General features: G+C 35.7%; 1 protein-coding gene across 21 annotated transcripts in view; it reads right to left on the reverse strand.

The window, feature by feature from the left end:
• Positions 1 to 21,866, reverse strand: part of LOC134535104 (uncharacterized) — a 305,166-nt gene that overhangs the window by 178,588 nt on the left and 104,712 nt on the right. Inside the window, exon 2 of one of the 21 annotated variants that reach the window (XM_063374008.1) lies at positions 1,833 to 2,096. The exons of the other annotated variants lie outside the window; for them this stretch is intronic. Within the exon in view, the coding sequence (XP_063230078.1) occupies positions 1,833 to 1,939 (107 nt within the window). The 5' untranslated portion in view covers positions 1,940 to 2,096. The remainder of the gene's footprint in view (positions 1 to 1,832; positions 2,097 to 21,866) is intronic. 21 annotated transcript variants of the gene reach the window in all.

The raw sequence follows: 21,866 nt of genomic DNA on the forward strand, positions 1-21,866 counted from the left end.
TTTCAAGTGTACTCGTTTGCCGTTCCTGATACAGGCGCGTATCAGTGACAAAGTATCAGGTTGATAAGTTTCGACCCACCTCTAAAAATTACAGAAGAACCGTTGAACTTACGGTTTACATCCAAAATTTTATTTATAGAAGAAAAAAATGGGCTTTTGTTAAGTTATAATGAAATGCTAACGTGAGTTAATTAATTTTTGCTCCTCATGAGTAAAAATTACTTTTTTTTTGCTGAAAAGTATATATATATATATATATATATATATATATTTGTGATAAGGTGATTCACTACGACTGTATGAAAGTTATATATTCAAAGGTAGTAGGTTTCTAAACACACTCAAATTTTTTTATACATGAAATACAATTAACTATCGCAATTACTTCCAATTAGTGATAAGTAAAAAAAAAAAAACATTAATAACTTGATAAAAAAAAAATTCAAAAAAAATCATGCATTTATTATGTTTTTGATAATACTTTTAATAAGAAAAACAATTTCCCAATTTAAAATTTAAAAAATATTTTTCCCCATGCAACAGCCTTAAGGCCTATCTGACAGAATTTCACTAGAGTTTCTGAAACGCACATTTGTAAAACAAAAATTGAAATGCATTCACAATCTGTTGTTTTTTGCACGAGGAGAAGCTTCAGAAGCAAGCTTCAAAGACATTTCGCATCAACTCAACATTATACAAATAAAGTTTTGTTTTTTTTCACACTGATGTACCAAATCCCTCCGAAACAGACTAGGTGCCTCAACTTTACACCTGGTCATACACGCTACAGAACCATGGTTACAGTCCTTAGAGAGGACTACAAGCCGGCACATAGCTCCAATGCCTTACTTCACGTAACTACAGTTAGAAACCCCGTTGGAACTACATGTCATTTATATTTCAAAGCAATATGTTACAGTTACCAAATATATCTCCTCATCTCAATATATTCGTCCGAATTATTTATGAAATACATTTCAATTCCATAGTCAAAAGTTTCAGCGCAGTGGGCTACTGGTTACGTGCTGCAGCTAGTTTGTTTGTTTGTTTGTTTATCGTCTTTATTGGTGGCGAAGTTAAGGCGGCACGCCTTCTCTTACACTTAACCACTTTTCTGCAATTACATCAAAGATTTGAATATTAAAAACTAAGCATGATATAGACTAAATATTAGGAGAACAAATTAAAATTTTAACTTAATGTTCAAATATTAACTATTACAAAAGATTCAACCATAACTAATTATAAAGTAATTAAAAACTAAGCATAGACATACATAAAAAGGAAAGTAATTAAACATACAGCAAAAAGTATCAAAACCGAAAAAAAAAAGAAAAAAAACATTAGGTGCTACTACATTAAAACCAGTCACTCGCACATTCACACACACAATCAAGCAGTAGGGTAGCAGTGAAGTGGTCATGGTAAGCAGTTGTTACAAAGATGTTTTTTCAGCCTGTGCTTAAAGGATGCTAGATTTTTTGTTTGCCTTGTCGCTTGGTCTAATTTATTCCAGAGCCTGCTACTCACGGTTGCAAAAGATCCCGACAGACATTTGGATGAGTGCACTGGGATAGATAGCATTGGGTTGCGTGTGGATCGCGTGTCATGGCTATGGTAACTATGTAGGTAATTAATACCGGCTGACATATAATGAGGTGATAGTAGGTGGGCGGAGCGAAATACGTCATCTTGCGAAGTGGTGGGGGAGACGGCCTGGGAGGGTTGGAGGGGAAAGTTCTCTTGTAAATTTTTCATGCAAAATTATTTTTAACGTTTTTGGTAAATAAACTTTCTCACTAACAAATAACGAGTAATTTTATGTAGCTTACCTATTTTTAGTATACGCGATTAAAGCAGTTGCTCTCCTTTTCTTGCGTGGTTCACTAAGCTTCAAGCGACGTCTCGGTTTCTTCGGTACACTTTGTTTTTCTTCCATTTGTAGTTCTTCAGTGTGTTGTTTGAACACTAAGTACTTTATTTCATTAGAAAATTTATATTACTGTAAGCTTTAAGATTGTAGTTTTAAAAAATCACAAGGTTATATCGTCGGTCTAGATAGCAACCCTCGTAACTCCCTGCTGTGGATAGGCACACTGAAAGCAGAACTGGGAATTCCGCACACACACACGCACAAGTAATCTGCCTCCCCTCCCAGCCCGTGTTCCCCCACCCCTCTCCCCCTGCCAGGCCCTCGGCTGGCTCCGTCGAGGTCTAGCTGCAGCACGAGACGGTTGGAAATATACCAAAACTTTCACAAACTGCGGATAAGAAATCTTGGAATTTAAAGCGAGGCCTATAGGTTTTCATTACACCAATTTATTCAGAATAAAATTATCTCTTTGCATATAAGCTTACTTTATTTCATTCTACCAAACAGTACAAAATTGACGCAAATTTGGACATTTGATGATTTTTTTAATTTCATATTTCGAAACTCAAAAAATAATTTAAACTTATACCCACAATTGTTGTAGTTTCTACTCGTGAGTGCAAAATTTTCAAATTCGTAGTTCTGATAAATAGTGTGTTATGATCATCCAAAAAGTAAATTTGCCGCTAACTTCAATGCTACTAGGGAGAGCACTTAAGGTGGCATAAAATGATATTCTGTAAAACATGGACGCCATAGATAGCGAGGATACATGTTTTAGGGTAAACAAACATTTATAATACTTGTTAAAGTATACAAGTTGTTGTAAAACCCACTTAATTAATTTTATTTGTTAATATAAATGTATTTAAGGTATCGGTGAATTCATTACAAATGTTATAATTATAGTTTCCATGTTAATATTCAGTATTCAAAAATTTTAAAGCGGCGCACTTGTAGTGGGGCAGCGGCGGGTAAGGCAATCAAAGTGAGTTATAAAATTTGCATACACCTATCTTAAGTATTCGTAAATTATTCGTTATCTAGTGTAAATCCATAAAATATATATGAGAAACGGCGCAAAGTAATTAACGCAATGTAAATAATATTTTCTAACCAATCATTTTAACTGTTAATATTCGCGAATTTGATTGTAGTAATATACTAATGACAATAATGAAAACAAGTAAAAAATTGTTTCCGTTAACGAGTTGAGCTTAGGTAACATTAATGTAAAATTTTAAAAATGACTTTGTTTAAAAAAATATTAAATCCAAATACATATATATATATATATATATATATATATATATATATATATATATACACACACACACACACACACACACACACACACACCCGAATCGGCCTATCATTAAATTGGAAACACGTTTTAAATTGTACTCAATAACACTTACTGCAAACTTTTGGTTGAAACCATTTAAAAGTACCGTAACGAAAGGAATTCTCTTGGAACACTCGTGCAAAACACAAAAATAACTGGTTATAACTGAACTAATATTCTTTATAGTTGCATATATTTACATATTTTATATCAACATAATTATATTAAACAGCCCTCGTGTGTGCACACAGCTACACTATTGAGAAATTACTTCCTTACCTATTGTCAGGAAAGCAGAAATCGGATAGTAACATTTAGGAATAAAGAAAATATTTGCAATTTCGCGCAAAGTTGCTGACATAAACCATCATAGCAATAAACGAATACCATGAGAAATACTGTATATTTTCACATTTGTATTGCCATGAAAACAAGTTTTGAACGTTGGTTAAAAATGATGCAGCAAAGCGATAGCGAAACAACATAACACTATTACCGTAAAATTGGAAGGTGTCTCAGGAAAATACTATTACGAAATAAATCCTTTTCGCACAAATAATTTAATCCCTTTAAGCATTAAATAGACTAAAATATTGTATTTATTATTAAAAATTGAACTGCAGTGATACACTATGAAATAAAATATTAAACACTTATGTAAACAGCTGCTGTAAATCAAAATTATTTTAAATCTAAAAATAGCAATCATTAATTATATTTTAATAGTGCAGAAATACGAAGTTTATCTTCATCACTTCATTATTAATAATAGCATGCATTTTCTGCGAAAATATTTCGAGACTAGCTGAGAGTTAAAACACTGTAGTATTGTCTGTGTTTCGTGACTGGTTCAGTTTCGTTCAAGAACATGCTGACTATTAGTACATGAATCACAGCCATCCAGTGCGGGGAAAACGCGTTCTGAACTGCACGGTGAAATAGGGCTGTCTTCTCTTGCAGGCGGCCACCAGTCACAAGGAGGAAACCGTTGGCGTGGGCATACCTTCTTGCGGTCTAATGGGCATTCCAATTTTTTCACGAACTTCATGGCCCTACTTATTAGTCGTGAATAAATTAATTTTTGGATGTGTGATTGTTCTACGGAAACGTGTCTTTTTCGTTAGGCATTAATAAACATTTAAATACAATGTTTCTGAGACCTTTACCCATCTGTCTGTTTTTAATAATAGGTGTTGCTTTAACTCACCCGTGTTTCTCCACTCTTGATGTCTGTACCACATTTGCCAACGATTTCTTACTTTTAACACCGTTATTCAGTTTCTTGATAAATAAAGAGCGTTTTGAACGTTTTCGCCCTTCGTAACACCTCTGCGCCACTTTGTCATTTTGACAGAACCGAAAATGCCGTAGAGTGCACTCCAACTCTATCGCTCCGTCTGCAATTTGGCAACAGCGGAGAGGGCGACAACCAGGGAGGGGGCGAGCCAACAAGCCCTGGGTAGGTGAGTGATGGCATTGAATATATATAATGTATAGAAGTCGCGAGCCCAGGTTAAATTTTCTGTCCGGTTTCGCAGAAGAATTGTTGTAGTTCCAAGCTCCGCCGCTGCGATCGCTTCAATCGCTGGGTATCGACAGCGCACGCCCCTAGCGGTCTTAGGGCGTACTAGGTTAACCAGCCAGTCACCCTCCCAAATACGGGAAGCTGGTATCAGCACCGTTCGGCGACCTTGACGATAAGTATTCCTTACCACTGCCTTTGAGAGCCACGAAACCCCGGGAGAAGACAGTTACTGGGATCACTGTATCGAGGGATTGTGTACCCTAGTAAAGTGAAAATTAGCTCCTAAGAACTTTGTATCAGGCCTTCAGTCCGTGTTGAGTTTAAAATATGATTTAATTTAAAAGTTAAATACCTACTTATTTTAACTTTATTTCGCATTGATAATTTTATAATTTCAGACATGCTGAAGGGTAATAAATGTGCGTACACGGGTTGTCAGAATACGAGGATCGGTTCACAAGGCACATCAATGTTCCGTTTTCCAGTTAAAAATAATGATAGGGAAGTTGTGAATTATAACTTGCCAATTTTGTTTTACATTATTTATCAGTTATATACTGTGTAAAAAAAAGTTGACGCAAGTATGCGAGGAAAGTCCTAATTATTTAATATGAATTAGTAAAGAATTCTTTTCTATTATATTTAAAATAGCCACGTTTTAATTACTTTAAAAAACTAATTATATTACAGCAACCACATATTTTTAATTTCATCATTTTGACTAAAACCGAGTGAACGCTAGTTAATTTTCGATGTAAATTTTAATAAACGCAAAGTTTTAGCCAAGTATTACCCACGTCGTCTGTCATAAAATGCATTTGTTTGGCAAGCGTTTCAACAAAATTTTAAGATAGATTGCAAAATGTGCTTAAGAAATAACTAAACAATTAATTATTTGTGAGTAGATAGACTGCAGCTGCATTAGTATTTTTTTGTTTATTACTTTACAATATTAAGATGTTAGTAGCTTAATGATCGCTGTCAAAAAACGTCATGTGAAAAATTTTGCGTTTATTTACCAGAGAACATACTTTTTAAGTGGATTAGTGTAAGAAAAACATAAGTTCGAACTTTTGTTTTATACAAAAATAAAAACAAAAACGTGGTAAACATTGATCCACACAACCACCTCCGTACTTTTTTTAAGTAGATAAAACTGTTTAAAATACTTTGAATTCTACCGTTATTACTTAAGTTATGAACAATTTAAATTCAAAAATATTTTATTATGTATCCAGAAAAAACATTCACCTGGAAGACACTTATATTGAGATTCTAAAAATTAGGTACTCATTTAAACACGAGGTGTTATAGACTTCTAGCCCAGTCAAAGTATATTTCAATCCGATGTTTATGATTTTGTGTTTCAATTGTTCAGTGGTCTGCACGGAACGTCACATCAACAGTCATGATAAATAGGAAATGATAATGTAATTGACATATTTTGGGCAAATAGAGGAATCAGTACCTCTTATCGGCTATATGACTGTGTAGTAAGAATCCACCATTAAGAACAAAGTCAGGGTTCTCCAAGTCCAAATTCTCCCTCGTCACATAAAACATGTACAGGGTTGCTTTCTTGGTTTTGCGTATCCCAGCTTCGTCAAAGAGAGCTAAATGAAATGGAGCCAACTCATACTGCATATACATGATCAAGTCATCCTATTTTTCTTCACTTATCGTTATCCTCTGGAAAACTAACAAATGATAAATGAGCTATTACAATTGAATGTAATAGTGAAGCTAATATTCGCCCGAGGGAGAGCTTGATCTTTTCGTGACAATGCTTGATTAGAATTTTTCCAACATTACTCTGTATTGATTGCTCGCCGATTACTATAGATTGAAAAAGGTAACTGTGGCATCCCCTACTAGTCCAGTTGCTATATAGATGATTTGCTGTGTTCCAGGAAATGGTGGGTGATTATTTAGCTAAGCAGAGATCTTATATTAATCTGTGGCATCCCTACTTCTTCGATATTGTCAGAAATCTAGTTGTTCAAAGATATAAAATAAGTAGCGCATAACTCTTCAATGATGAGCAGATGCAAATGCAGTCATTCCCAAGGTCCACTCGCTCAAGAACTTGTCAGTGAATCCTCGTCCTCGTGTGAGGCTTCCAACAATTTTCATGTTACGCATTTAAGTCTGTTCTGTGGTCTGTCTGACCAAACGCTATCAGTTCTTTTCTTTGAGAAGTAACCCTGACATGTAAACATGTTTAATTCTGGGGTCATCATGGACTCTAGTTTAAACATGTCTTGTAAAGTCAAGTGACAGCATTTGGCATACAAGAGGCACGGTTCACAAATATATAGGTCAGTTGCTATAGGAAAAAGGTTTGAGATAAATAAAAAAAACTCATTTTTTAAGTGAAACTATCTCAAACAATATTAGAAAAATGAAAAAGTGAAAATAATTTTTATAGGATTTTTAATACTCTTTCATTTTTTATTAAAACCTTTTTTCTTTTAAGGTTACTCATTTACGAGATATTGTTTTAAAAATCAAAAACAAATGCCTTTTTTTATAATCCTTTCTAGTTTCTGACTACCTCACTTCCTATTCATCATGACTTTTGATTTTAATTCCCCTGGACACTACTGAATACGTGCAAAGTGTAACAAAAATATCGGATTTAATCCGAGTACAAGCGAAATGTTAGCATATTTTGACTGGGCTATTTATTCCTTCATTAGAACTATTGCTAGTTTGAAAGCTTTCAACAAACGTTTCTGACAAATAATCTCAGTCCTGACATATGACAGTTGATTATTCCTCTGCGTTTTACACGATCATATTTTTACATATTTCACAGATGATGAAACAAACACGTACATTTTCTAACGAGTCATTGATTTATAAACTTTCCTCTATACGGGTCAGTGATTGCACGTGTGTAAGTCGTTTGCTAAAGCTCGACAATGAAATATTTTACTTAACGTATAAAACGTATACGTAACGAATACCTAGGGACAATAACACAATAGTTTTGTTAAATGTCATTAGATGGCATTGTGCATGTTTCGTATCGTTAAGAATGTACGGAAGTAAAAGGTAAAAATTTTTATACGCAATGGAAGAGTTTTATATACTGATATTTAGAATGAAATAATTCTTTGAAATTTATATTGTACTCTGTTTTTGTTTTTTTTAAGTTGTTAAGTGATATTTAAATTTATTATGCATATACATATAATATAAGGTAAATACAGCTGTGGTACATGGGAACTTGCACGATTACAATTTCGCTCAAAATTACTGGGCCTCATTTAGCCACAGTTTGTTTCACTTAAGATGGCTTTAGATTACATTTATTGCAACGGATTAAGTCTTTGGCCGCTGAATATTTTACTGTAAAATAAACAAAAGTTATTAATACATGATTAGCTAGTCTTGCACTACATGAATATGTGTTAGTTTTGTTTATTGCTTCACAAATTCTTAATGCTTCATATAATTCATATGTCAAAGTCACAAATTTCGTTGTACGAACTGTCAAAAATGTCACCTACTATGGTAGGATAATTATGTGGCTTTTTTTACATTGAAAGTTTTTGTGCATGTAAATAAACTCTTCAAACAACTCTAGAATACAGAGAACTGTTTTTCGCTAGAGTTTTATACACCAACTTAACTCAAAGTTACTGGGCCCTCATTATTTGTAAATTATAAAGATGATAAAATAGTACGTATAATCATTTGTTTGTGGTATTTTTATTTTACTTCCACCCATTTTTAATTTTTTTTTTATTTGACTTGAAACGCAATTTAATGCACTGTGTTGTATAATGCTCCTGAAGGAGAATTTACAAACCAACTTTACTTCTGAAAAGTATAGGTAGTAAATATTTTTAAAATTTTGTATAAACTTTTTTTAGATCTAGCCATGTTAATAAAATATTAATTTATCACTGCAAAATAATATTCACTGCACGTATGCGAACATAAATATTATGTATGTACATGTTTACTGTTTAGTTATTTCTTTGACATACAATATTTTTCCCCGATAAAAACGAGTTTCTTGTGTTAGAGCTTACTAAAGTTTTTATTAATGCATGACTAAGTTCGTGCACAGATTTACACTGATCAACTATTTATATAACAGTGTCTGGTATTTTATAATTTCCTCTTTGCGTACATTTGGTTGAATTATATTAAAGTGGATTCTATGAGGTACTTTAATTAATTTGGTGAATAAAATATTTATTTTATTTCCAATTGGACCGATTTTTATTCAAATACAATATTTATTACACCATCTGGAATCCAACACCAATGAAGTACTGATATATGCGGCTCTTTTTAAATAATTGTGTAATATTTCAAGGAATATTTTTTTTGCTTTCGGTTCTTTAAACAAAATACATTTGTGTTCAATATATTTACGTATCGTTTTGACGAGCATAACCTCCCGCCTTGTCAATGCGCTGGCCCTCCACACAGCAACGGAAACAAAATACAAAAGATAGAGAGATAGAGAGAGAGAGAGAGAGAGAGAGAGAGAGAGAGAAAGAGAGAGATAATACGCGCGCGACCTTGAGACAAGCGATACTATAGCGCTCTAGCGTGGGAGACACTAACCACGAGTGCCTTCTTTTCGAAAGCAGAGCTGTCTGGCGGGGGAGCTTGCAACTACCTCAGTTTTGATTCCAAAACTGGCAGAATAAATCGTATCCCCTCGCGACTTCTATAAGTTATATATATTCAATGGTGATGGGGAGGGAAGGTTGGCAGCAGAAAATGACCTGGCCGATGGGCGTGCGACTGAAGCGCTATCCTACGGACAACAGTTGAACCTTTTTCTCATTCTTGCCCTATGTTCTGTGAACCAACATATGTGTTAGCATCGGAAATTTGGTGGAGGTTTCTTCGGAATTTCATTCCGGAATAAATATCACTATGATTAATAGTACAGGAGACGAACCAGTTAAGTATACACCGTGCTACACCAAACCCGTTCTCTTGTCTACTTAAAAAGAGTGTGTTGACCTTCAAACTGGTTTCCCGCAAAATCTCTTTATTCTCCCGTCTCCCATTCGTCAACAACAGAGGACCGGCGCAGGGCAGAGTCGAGAGAAAGCACTGGTTGCAAAGAATTCGGAGAACTGCCGACAGGTGTCTCCCAGTCCAGCGCGCTTGGCCACACGTCACCGATATTACACGTCACCTGAACTCCGGTCACTAACATAAATAAAGTCAATCCTTCAGACGACATAATGAAAGGCTTTTAAATTATAATTAAACGTGAATGCTTAAAAACGTGCACATGAATATCACATTTTGTAACAGCTAATTTATTAAAATTCAAGTCGTAAATACACTAAATTAATAATTATTACATATACAATTACCTATGGTTTTAATAAAATCTATCGTGTTTGAAGATTTACCTAGAACGGTTTTGCCACTAAATTCGTTATACTTTTTATTTAATAAGGAATGTTAAAAATTCCAGAAAATTGACAATAAATTTGGTTTTAAAAATAAAATAAAAATATTAACTATACACCAGACACTCAAAATCTTCTATTACAGCTGAATAATAAACAAATATATATATTTTTTTACTGAGATGCTGATGCACCAATCCCCTTAAGTATGTTATTTTCTGAAGTTTAAATAGTGCTTTATGAAATAGTATTTCAATATTTTTCTATTAGCAATGTCTGGGAGACAAGTTTAAATTAATACAAAAGCTTTAAATGTTAACCTTTGTCAGATGTTACTGATTAAACGTGATCGTACAATTTTAGAATCTGTGTGGAAAAAAAAAAGTTAAAACTGAAAAATTAAGATTCAACTGGACATAACTGCGCACCAGGCAATCTGAATTTCTGTCTGTTTAACACACCCCCCCCCCCCCCCCCCCCCCCACCTTTTCCATTGGAAGCGGTACACTTCCCCTTCTGCGGCTGAACTTCCCACCGCAGCCCCTCCCCTACCAAGGTTTCCTGTCGCCCCGCCCCCTCTTGGTTGATAATGTTCGCGGTTAGTGGAGGGCGGTTGCTTCAGACGGGCGCGCATCTTTCTGCGCAGGCAGCGAAGTGACGTCACGTGTTGTCCACCGCCTCGACCCACCAGTCAAGACTAGAGGTGTAAAAGTAACGAAAAAAAGTGTACCCGTATGTATTCGTTACTATAACAATTATTACTCGTTACTTTCGTATCGTTACTCGTTACTTCTGGTTCTGATACCGCATGACATGGCACATGCTATGTTATGTAACAGCATCGAATCGAGTCGTATTTCGCACGCGTACAGTATGACGTCGCATAAATAATAATAATAATAAATCGAATATAAACAATTAAAAATATTTGGTAATTAACAGCTTTTGTTAACCAAGAAATAATTATTAAATCTCATTAGAGCGGCTTTATTATAATATCTCTTTTAAGATAAGAACAAAAAACGTGAAAATACGCGATAATAAAAAACAAAAACATACATATTTATAATTTGTAAAAAATAATTTCTTACGTTGTTTCTGTTACAATCTCAAACTTTGTCTACACACACATAAACTGTAAAAAACTTGGACGACGAATTTCCAAATTATACAATAAACAATCATCGTTCTTTGTAACGAATAAGCGCGCGCATGCGTAAAACATACGAAAAATGCGAGTAACGAAATGCATTCGTGTGTAACATTTCGTTACTCGTTACTAGATGCCGCACCCGTTACTCAGTACCGAATACATACGGTTTGCTACAGCTCTAGTCAAGACGCGCGCGCTTTCACAAATATAACTATTTATGTTCTTACAAAACTGGGCATACTGTCATAGAGGCGATCTCGTGATACGCGCATTTATTAGGCATAGATAGAAATAAGTATCTGTTTATGTAACAAAAAATAATAAATGAGTAGAGACCTGCAAAATTCGCGGTTTCGATGGCCTTCAGGATAGACTGCACATACCCCTGTACACTCGGGCAAATAACGCAAGTTCATTGGCTGCCGACTTGTAAGTCGTCTCAGCTGGTTTGTCTGTGATTCGATCCTTCTTTGGTTGAGGGTTTATAACTGGTTGAGATTCGTCCAGATGAACAGTAAGCCAATAGCAAAATTATCTAAGAGGTATATGTGTTTGAATTCTAGCCTATCACCGAATAAATCCGCGAATTTTGCAGGTCTCTATAAATGAGTATTGTAAGGATGTGGGTATGATCTTCGAAATAATAATAATAATAATAATAATAAAAAGGCCCGCTTTTAGTGACTTTCGTAAAAATTAGGGTTGATTCCAAACGTATTGATGTGCCAAACCACTTTATAACACAACAATCCTTTGTAATTTATTTTATAATTTATAGTGATAACAATAAATGACAAAATACGTAAAAACATTGGGTTTACAATGACATATATTAATTAGTTAACACGGAAATGCATAGATAGCGCAGCGATTGTCAATTATTAGTAGAGACAAGAAAGAAAATGTCAGCCTGCATTTATTTGACACCATGTCCGCACCAGGCTAAAAAGAAAGTTTAGATAATTATTATTTTTTTATAAAAATGCATATTTTGAGGGAAGACACCCATATAGATGACCTTAAAAAACAAAACTTAATCAAAATACAAATTTTCGTCTATATCGTTAGCCGTTTTCCAGATCTTAGTACACACACACACACAAGAATTGCTTGATTAAAGATATTAGATAGTGAAATGAAGTGTAAGTCATAGACACAACTAGTCTAGGCCTAATTTTGGAACATATGTTTAGTTTAGTAATTTTTGTTTGACCGTATGCTAATCACTTTACAATAAATGAAACATTATATTAAAATGTACACTAAAATGACTTCTAGTGATTACTCAAAGCAAACAAACTTCACCACGAGTTTATATTCACAGTTCAGTCTAGTACTGCAAGTTTTGTGCGGTTAGTAGTATTATACTTACAAACCCAATTGCACGCAAACGTAAGAGAAAATCAATGAAACCCTGTTTTAGAAGATATATATTTTCGTCGTAAATATGAATTCCAATTATCCTTTTGTATACGTATGATCGCACATGCCAGGTTATATTAAAAACCATATACCTATTGCCGTATTCGACGTAAGTCGTAAATTGTACTTCTAACAAAGCTTAAAAGCTACACCATAGCTAAAGATAAATATTTCCCAGTTACCCAGCTAAAAATACTACAGACCAAAACTATAGCCCTACTGACATAGAAAAACTGTGTCGATTGTAAGATTGGATTAAATAAAATACTTGTTTAAAGTATGATTATTTTGCTAAGTGATCGAGCAATAAAACCCAAACACACCCTCAACTGTAAATTAAATCTACTTTCCCTTATTCATATTTTAGTTTCTGATATAGTAGCTACGTCGTAATAACTCACATTAAGCACTATTTAACGATTTAAAATAATCAATTTACATGGCATGGACGGTTTAAAAAATTTAGTTACGTAAATACATTTTCTAACTTGCCGTCTCTTTCTCCAGTACTCCAATAAAACTGCATTTGTTCTTTTCTTGGGCTTGGCACTCAGGTTTAGTTTGTGTTTCACTTTTCCCTTCTTACTAAACCTAGAGGAACGATGCATTCTGAGACTTCGCTGGTTGTCAGTTCCGCAGGGTTCATCACTGGAAAGAGGGGAAAAGGCCCGCGCGAGGGGAAGGCAGAAGGCTCCGCCTCCCCGGACAATGGTGGGGGTAGCCGCGCCTAGGTGCTGCTGCCTGGAGGAAGACTGCTGAACTACTTCCTGTAGATGCACGCGCCGGACGCAGCGGAATAACGTATTTTTCGAACACGCTTTTCTGGGAAATTAATCTGAACCTTACGAAAACGTAACCGTAGATGCAATACTGTTGTAATTCTTAATAGGTGCATAGGAAAATAATTTCTACATTTTTAAAAATAGAGATAATCACTTCCATTCGTAACTTAGGCATTAGTATTATTTTTTTTTTGACCCCTATAGACCTGATATAAATATACTAGTCTAACGTGGTTGCACTTTAATGGAGAAAACTTTCTCCTAGACTGTAAACAGAGGGCATATAATCTACCAAATGAGTAAAGTTCACGGCTGAGCATCAAGGTAAAGTGGAATCTTCATACACAAATATTGCGTTTTCATTACTGAGCTGCATATTTTCAGAACGCCTAGTATAACGCCGGGCCGTGCCGAGCCGTGAGCAGTGCTTGTCGGAACTAAGGGGTGCAGCTAGCTACTGCAGTGTGAGTACTCCGACACCCACCTGCCTAGCGACATGCCTCGGCCAAGTTTGTGGTCTCAACATTCTACACACACATGTTCGTCAAATACATTCCGGATTTTATTTCAGTTAAATAACTTCAATCTATTTTTCCCTTCTGGCTACTGACACGCATGATTGTAACAGTCTCAGAATTCTTTTGATCAACACAAATAGGAAATTAAAGGTCACACAGAGTATACAGAAAATAATGAAAGAATAAATTGTAAATTTGGTAGTCGTATGTTACAATACAAAAAACAGCTAAGAAAAATTCTTCACTATTTATATTGTTGTTCAAGCATAAGTTAAATCAAGTTTCAGTGAACCTTTATGTTATCTAGCTGTAATACTTGGGTATATAAGCTGCATTGCTTATGGGAATGGCTTACATAGTAATTTAAATTATGACCACAAAAAAATTAACCTTGCCGGTAATGGAACACAAAACCTCTTGCACCATAAGCTGGCGTCCTACCAAGTACACAGTGATAGCCAGCTTCAACGTGCTTATAAAATTGCAGTTATTAAATGTAAAGCTGAACATACATAACTGCAACAAAGTAAAATACCAACAGAAATATAGAATTTAACGCTATATATGGGGAAATAAGTTCTCACCTCTTAAGTTTGAAACTGCGCATTACAATACTCAAGATTGCAAATATATGCATTTAATTTTACATTTCCAAATCCAATTCGCGTTGGGAAAGACATCAATTAACTTCACCATATTTCAAATTCTCACATAGATTCAATTCAAACACACAAAATAGAAATGTATTACTTGAAACATTCAACTGTATTGTTTCATGTAAAATTAAATGTTATTCTATTTCGATGAAATTCAACTTATTAATATATTTTTGCTTACCCCTCTTCCTCATTGTCAATATTACTTGATGTTCTTTTTTTCCTCCACATCTGGTTCGCAGCTTTCGCGTGTTTGTTCCGTTTCCGAGGACGAGAAGCGCGAGGTTTGCCCGGAAGTTGTTTACCCATCAATACTCGACACTAAAACCCCCGGTGCGCCAGTTTAATACATACAACGAACTTGACTTCTTCCTTCTGATGCTCACTCTGTCCCTTGAACCTGGAAAGTGATTGTTTTTGTGTGACTAACCTTCAAGGTCGGACACCAGCCTGCTGATGCTGATGTCCGAAGGGCTGGGAAGGGGAGGCGGGATTCCGCGCGGCCTAACAGCAAGGGGTGTCAGCGGGTGCGTGCAACAAAGGCTCAACTACTGTACAGTCAGAGAGAATGTAGAAGTAGAAGGCAACTCAACTATGACAGATTCAGTGATGCTTAACTGGGTATTTTTTTGGGTGTTGCAAATTACTTAAAGAATTAAAACTAATTTTATTTTACAGATTAAGCTTCAAACAATCAAGTAACAAAATCTGAAAGTTTCCCATCGAGAGATTAATAGTAATTTTTACCAAAATATTAATTACTTAATCCAAAAACACTTAGGATTACAAAACACATTCGGCAATTGATTTGTCGCTTCATAAAAAGTAATTTTGTTGTGCCGGTAGTACGGATCACGTTAAATACAATTTATTAAGGAAAAATGTATAGTTAATATAAAAATGGTACAAAAAACACAAAATAACAACTTTGAAATGAAATCTTTTGAGAACAATGATTCTTAAGAGTGCGAGGGAAATAATATTTCTCGTGCGCGGTCAGTTGAAGTGGTTCATTTTTTCCTCGCAGGATAGCGCTTCATTCGGCCACGAGCGATCATGTGGAGATCCCGCGAACTAGTAGGACAACGGAATGCCACAGAAGGTGGAGTGAGGGACGGCTGATAGGGGCGGGACGAGTCAGCACAAGAGACGACACGACAATGGACTATCACGCCCGTTTCACACATAACCAGACAGAGCGGATAGAACATATATTTTTTTTCATTTAAAGGAACGCCGATTTTATGCTTATCTGTTTCGGCGTCCATTTTATAACCTTCTTTACGCTTCCTGGATGTTACTGTGTGATACAACACCACTTCGTTTAAATAAAAACCATACAACAGTTTTGGTACATAAAATATTTCAAAGTAAATTTATCACTCATGTTTATTTTACATTTTACTGCAAGCGAAACCAAAAAATATATAACTTTAGATACAAGTCTACACTACATACCTAATAGTATAGTATTGTCATCTGCCTGACAACTGCAGAACGAAACTTCTTATTTATACCTTTTTTAATACACTTGACGTTTCTGACTCGTGTTTTGTAACAAATAGAACGTTGATTTGTAGAGAATAAAACGCAACATAATTTGTTAATAGTTTGAGAAGATAACAGCATATTAAACTCTGAAAAATCGGCGATCTCGGCACTTTCCGCATTACAAAATATCGGCTTGACCACGACTTTTTCTGCTCTTATCGCGCGAGGAAGCAGCCAATCGTGAATAATGCCCGAGATAGGTCGAGGTGCATAGGGTGCGAGCGCCGTAACGCAGGGACAGCGAACAGGCATATCTTCGAGAAACCCCGCCGACCAATAGCGTTGTCCGGAAGGATTGCTACATGCGGAAAGCCGTGCGACCAAGCCGCGACGGGAATCTAACCTGGATTGCATAGATGGTAAACCTGCGTTCTAGCACTAGCCAACTCGGCCTTTTCATTATTTTTTTTGTTCACCATAATTATTTTGTTACAAAAGGATTGAGGGGGGGGGGGGGAGGGACAATCCGATTCAAAAGCAAACAACGCGCACCATAATAAGTAACGAAACATCAAACGATGCCAACAAAATATGCAGTATTTACTTATAGTTTCAGGATTATTTCGTTTCAAACTAAACAGTTTTAAAGATTCCTGTATTTATATTGAGAAGTGTAACGCAATTTAATTCAAGACAAAGACCCCCCCCCCCCCCCCCCCCCCCAACTTCTTTTACCAGGCGCTTTTTAGTTGTCATGAGACGAGCAGCGCGCAATTTGGAGTGAACATTTCTCCCGCACGAAACGTTTGCAACGGGAGGGGTTAGTAATTCTTGCCACGGTGACCTTGAGAGGCGGTCCGCCCAGCCCCTACCCGGCGTCAGCTGTGCAGGTCATTCACGCCCAAGGTTATTAGACTAACCTTGATTCACGCCGCGGGGACCTAGGCCATTACGCGTTACAAGCCAACCCACAGCTATATTATGAGACTGAGTCGTTGGCCAAGGGAAATTTGACTTTGAATGATGGACAAAAATTTCAAACGAATGGCTAGGCAGTTGTGCAATTTCAACCACACATGACTGTAGTACAGTGGAGTGAGTAAAATTGTTATCCTTACACAAAAACTAAAAATAGAAGTACACATAATAGTACTTTGTGTTGGACAGATTATTCTATAACATAGATAGGGTATCTTTTATTACGTTTACATACATTATTTCTTCACTGACATGAAAAATACATTGGCATTAAATGGAGCAGCAAGATTAATTATTTCAACTGTTGCACATGTGCCATGTAATGGGTCGCAAAATTTCAGTATCACCTTAGCTGCAAACTCATTATCTTCTAGATTTGCAACCTGAATCCTGGATTTTTCTAATTCGTATCTGCTTGTGTAACTAAAACTGTGCAGTTTTGTATATATATTTTTTCAAATTAATTTTTTAGACCATTTTTAGTAAAATGTTAGTTTATTAAACTCAAAACTAGCGCTTAATTACTAAGTTTACATGTATTAAATTTGTTTATAAGTACGATACCCCTTCACATATGAAATATCGATCTGATCTGATAACGTTGCAATACTGTCGTCCAATGTACCGATTTTTATGTTTGTCACGGTTGTATTTTGTTGTCTTCGACAGAAAATGACGTGAAACTGTAACACTTCAATAATATTCAATAAGTATATATTTTAAACTTTTTTAATGGCTAAAGGTAAATCTTATACGCAAAAAAAATTCACGCGTTTAGTTTCAAAAGGATATCAATACGATAACCATATGAGTTAGGTAAATTTAACACCCTAGTCAAGCTGGTATTGTCTCATTTTTTGGATGCCCGACTTTGACTGTTCGATTTAAATACTGTATACACGAGCGTATTCAATTCGAAAAGTGTTTCGAAATCGTTTAGAAAACGAAATGGAAACGTGGTAACTGGATACCTCATACGAATAACTTTTATTCCAGTTATTTGTTACGTGACCTTGACCCGAAAAAGTTAGCAGAGATTATAACGTGATTTGTTAGTACTGTCATAATAAGGTAAAAAAAGATATAACTGCAGTTTTACTCAATGAACAAATTAATTAGTTACTAAGGATAAATACATAGTGAGATTGTGTTATAACTTAAAGAAAATTTTTCTACAACTTCGGTAAATTACAAGCTCGTCTTCAGAATATTTTCTTCTTTACATCTTTCTTAAAATATGATTTTTTTTAATTTCGAATTTATTTTTCTTATTGTATACAGAAAATTACAATATATAGCATAAACATTTCCAGTTTCTCTTTTTTTTATATAAGTTATAAACTGACGAATACGATAAACCTGAATCACAGTTGCAAAAGAAAATTAGGCTATTGGCTGAGCAAACTGTTTTTTGAAAATTCATTAGCCAACTGAAACCCTGAATAATGTATGAATAAATATACACCTCAAAACGAGCGTATGACTTAAGTACCTCGAATTTGTCGAACATGTTCCGGTTTCGGCCTTGGCTTTTTTCTTCTTCCACAACTGCCGCATGGTTTTAGATTTCTTGCTTTTCTTCAAAATGCGGCTAGGCTGCTTTTTTCTGTTGGACATGTTTTACACTTTCAGATCCACTCTGCCTACAAAACCACTTCGTACGACTCACACTTCACAAAATGCGCGCGAAAGTGGAATTTTTTTCCGGGAGACTGGCTGCCCACGCGAGGAAAACACCAGACGTGAGCGCTGGTAGTAGTTCCAAGACATCTCGCTTGGAGCGCCAGCGTACAGTCATAGGCTCACAGGTCTCGCGCGAGACCCACCCATGCCTCCGGTTAGTCGTAGACCACAAAATGTCCAAGCCCCCAACCCCCCGCATGGTAGACTCTTTTCTACTCTGTCCAACTCTTCTTCCAGATCCATCCTTCTGTTTCCCGTAAGCCTCCTGCTTGATATTAATGCATGAAATTTTGCATCCCGCATGTCAGAGCCCAGGGTTTTCCCTGTGTCTATGCAGGTTTTACCTGGGCTCAACTTATCTAGTTTTAGTCTGGAATAGTCAGTGAAGGGAGTTAGTCATGGCGCCAATCGCTGCCATGGCTGGCCAATCCCCTCCTAGCACACGATGCATGCTACCCCTCCTGCATGGCACAACCCCTGCATGATTAGAGCGTATGGGCTTCGGCCTGAGACGCACTTAGTTTCCCTCCCCAACACAGTTTTAATTTAGGTTAGGAAAAAAAATCCTAAGCACATTATCCTTGTGGATAAGCCCTCAATTCTAATAACTTATTTATTAAACGGCGTTAAAGCGAGTCAGGCTCTTCAGACGGGGAGGTTGTGTTGCTCCTCCCTCCTGGCCTGTTTCAGACACGTGAAGGCGGTCGGCGGTTCTACCCGCGCATGCGCAGACCGGGCTGAGAGTCGCAGTGTTGCCAGTTCTACGACCCTCCGCGACTGATCGAGGTGGACACTTGACAATCCGCCGCGCCGGTGAGCGAAGTTTGACGGCCCGTCGGGAAATACCTTCGCGCGCACATTAGACATCAACACATTTACGTGCTGTACATATTATTCGATGATTCAAGATAAAATCATAATACACATTTCAAATATATTTTTACTATCATTTTCACTAACATTTCAAACATATATGTATCTTGAATTGAGGCGTTAAAAAAATGCTCTATCAACATACCATAATTTAAAATTTTCTTACGGTTAACTCAATTTGGGAAGGCCTGAAGTTATGAGACGTAATTTATACTTGATAATTAATAAATAGGAATCATAATGACAAACAAATTTATAAATAATGATTAGCACAAGTGTAAAATAAAATCACTGAGTAATTTAGATCAATTATTGCAACAGTAAATTGTCTAATTAGAGGTGTTACTATTAAAAATCATCGCACACTTTGAGACAAAATGCGATGCAAATAGAGACAATTTTAATCAACGCAAATTTTTCTCTATTATGCCAATAGGGACAGGTGCTCAACCAAAACGCAAGCTGGCCTTATATTGATGTGTGGTAATTTTTACTTTTAATTTACATTTGTAATATGTAGGCCATTTAAATTTTTATTTGTTGTTATAATGGTTTAATACATAAAAGACTATTATATGTTTGATTTAAATTTTCATTAAATATTTAGTAATCAAAACTATGAGCTACAGCTTGACCGCACGGCACTCTTCTTCAAAAGAAACAGTGGCAGGGTAGGCATCCACTGTGAAGGGACATCCTACTGGGCTGTACGCTAGTGTTGTGGAACCTGCCATGCCAGAGCTAACTGTACCAAACAGGGTGACTGGCCTGTATATTTCTGCTGCATTTCGAGGCCAGACGTGTATTAAATTTAAAACTACTCTCCAAGAAAACAAACAAATAATAATTCTTATTTAAGAAATTCGTATATTAGTGTATCAATGTAAAAAATACCAAAATTACTGCCTGTCCGGGGCGTAGGTTTTTCAGATGATGCTACAGTGGTTTGCCATTGCCTTCCATGGTATTATGGTGAAAGGGAGATTACAAACACTTAGTCCTGATCCCAGGGAGAAGATTTTACAGATCCCCTCGCCGGCCTAAAATCTAACTTGAGCATCTTGGTGCAGCCTTTTCATAAATTTGTAACTCAACATTTTCCTGTTTGAAAACTAATTTTCTCAAAAATGTTTCAAAATCTTGTGGTACACCAGTAGACACACTTTCTGACTAATATCATTCAAAATATTTTATTTGGCCGTACTTTGAATGTTGTAGAAATTGGTTGACTATATGTACTTAGGCAATATCCACTCACAAGGAGAATAATGCCCAATATTTTTAACTCGGGTCATTCAGGAATTTTTGTCTTTGATAAAAAAAAAAAAGTCTAAGCATCAAGCATTTTCCTGAAACATATTTTTTATCTTTAATATACCTACTAAACACAAATTATTGTCAAGACGAGATGCACGAAAAATTCACAGGTTCCAGGACCGATGGCATTTAATGTATACTAATCACTGATAAGTATTATCTTAATCAAGCAATTTTTTTAACTATTCATTGGTTACTTGTTAACACACTTTAAGTATACGATTGCTTCTACATTCTCTTGCTAGTTTTATTATTTACTCCGATATTTCCAGGCCTTCTCAGGTAGTCAATATTAGTTATATTGTATTTACATAAAGAAAGATATTAGAGATAATTTCGTATTTTTTTGAAAACGTTAAGTTTATTTATTTATTTGTCAATCGCTGATGCTTCGGGGTAGGCCTATTGTCGGTATTGTGTTGATATAAACGACACTACGTGCACTGGTGTTACTCTTGTTACTGAGGTTTACGACACTAGAAAAAAATTATGTCACTGATTTACTTCAAGACGAATTGCATACTATTGTATAATTGTGCGTCTGCGTTGCTGTCAATGGATTATATGCATACTCAAGACTCTTAAGTAAATAATAACTAAAAAAATGTGGGTTCAATCACATGTTCACTGGATTAGGACAAAGATAATGTGGCACTACTGAAGTGACATCTGTCACTGCCCTCGCGAATATTTATACTATAATTATTACTATAGATTAAACTGTATACAACAGAGCCCAAATATAAAAAAAATCTCAAAAACAGCTAAGAAACAATGAGGTTTATAGAGTTTATACTGCAGCAAGATAAAAAAAAAAATACGCAGTTCGCGAATGTCTAATAAAGCAACAAGAA

The sequence above is a fragment of the Bacillus rossius genome, chromosome 8, assembly GCF_032445375.1.
Source record: "Bacillus rossius redtenbacheri isolate Brsri chromosome 8, Brsri_v3, whole genome shotgun sequence".
NCBI classification, from domain to species: Eukaryota; Metazoa; Arthropoda; class Insecta; order Phasmatodea; family Bacillidae; genus Bacillus; species Bacillus rossius.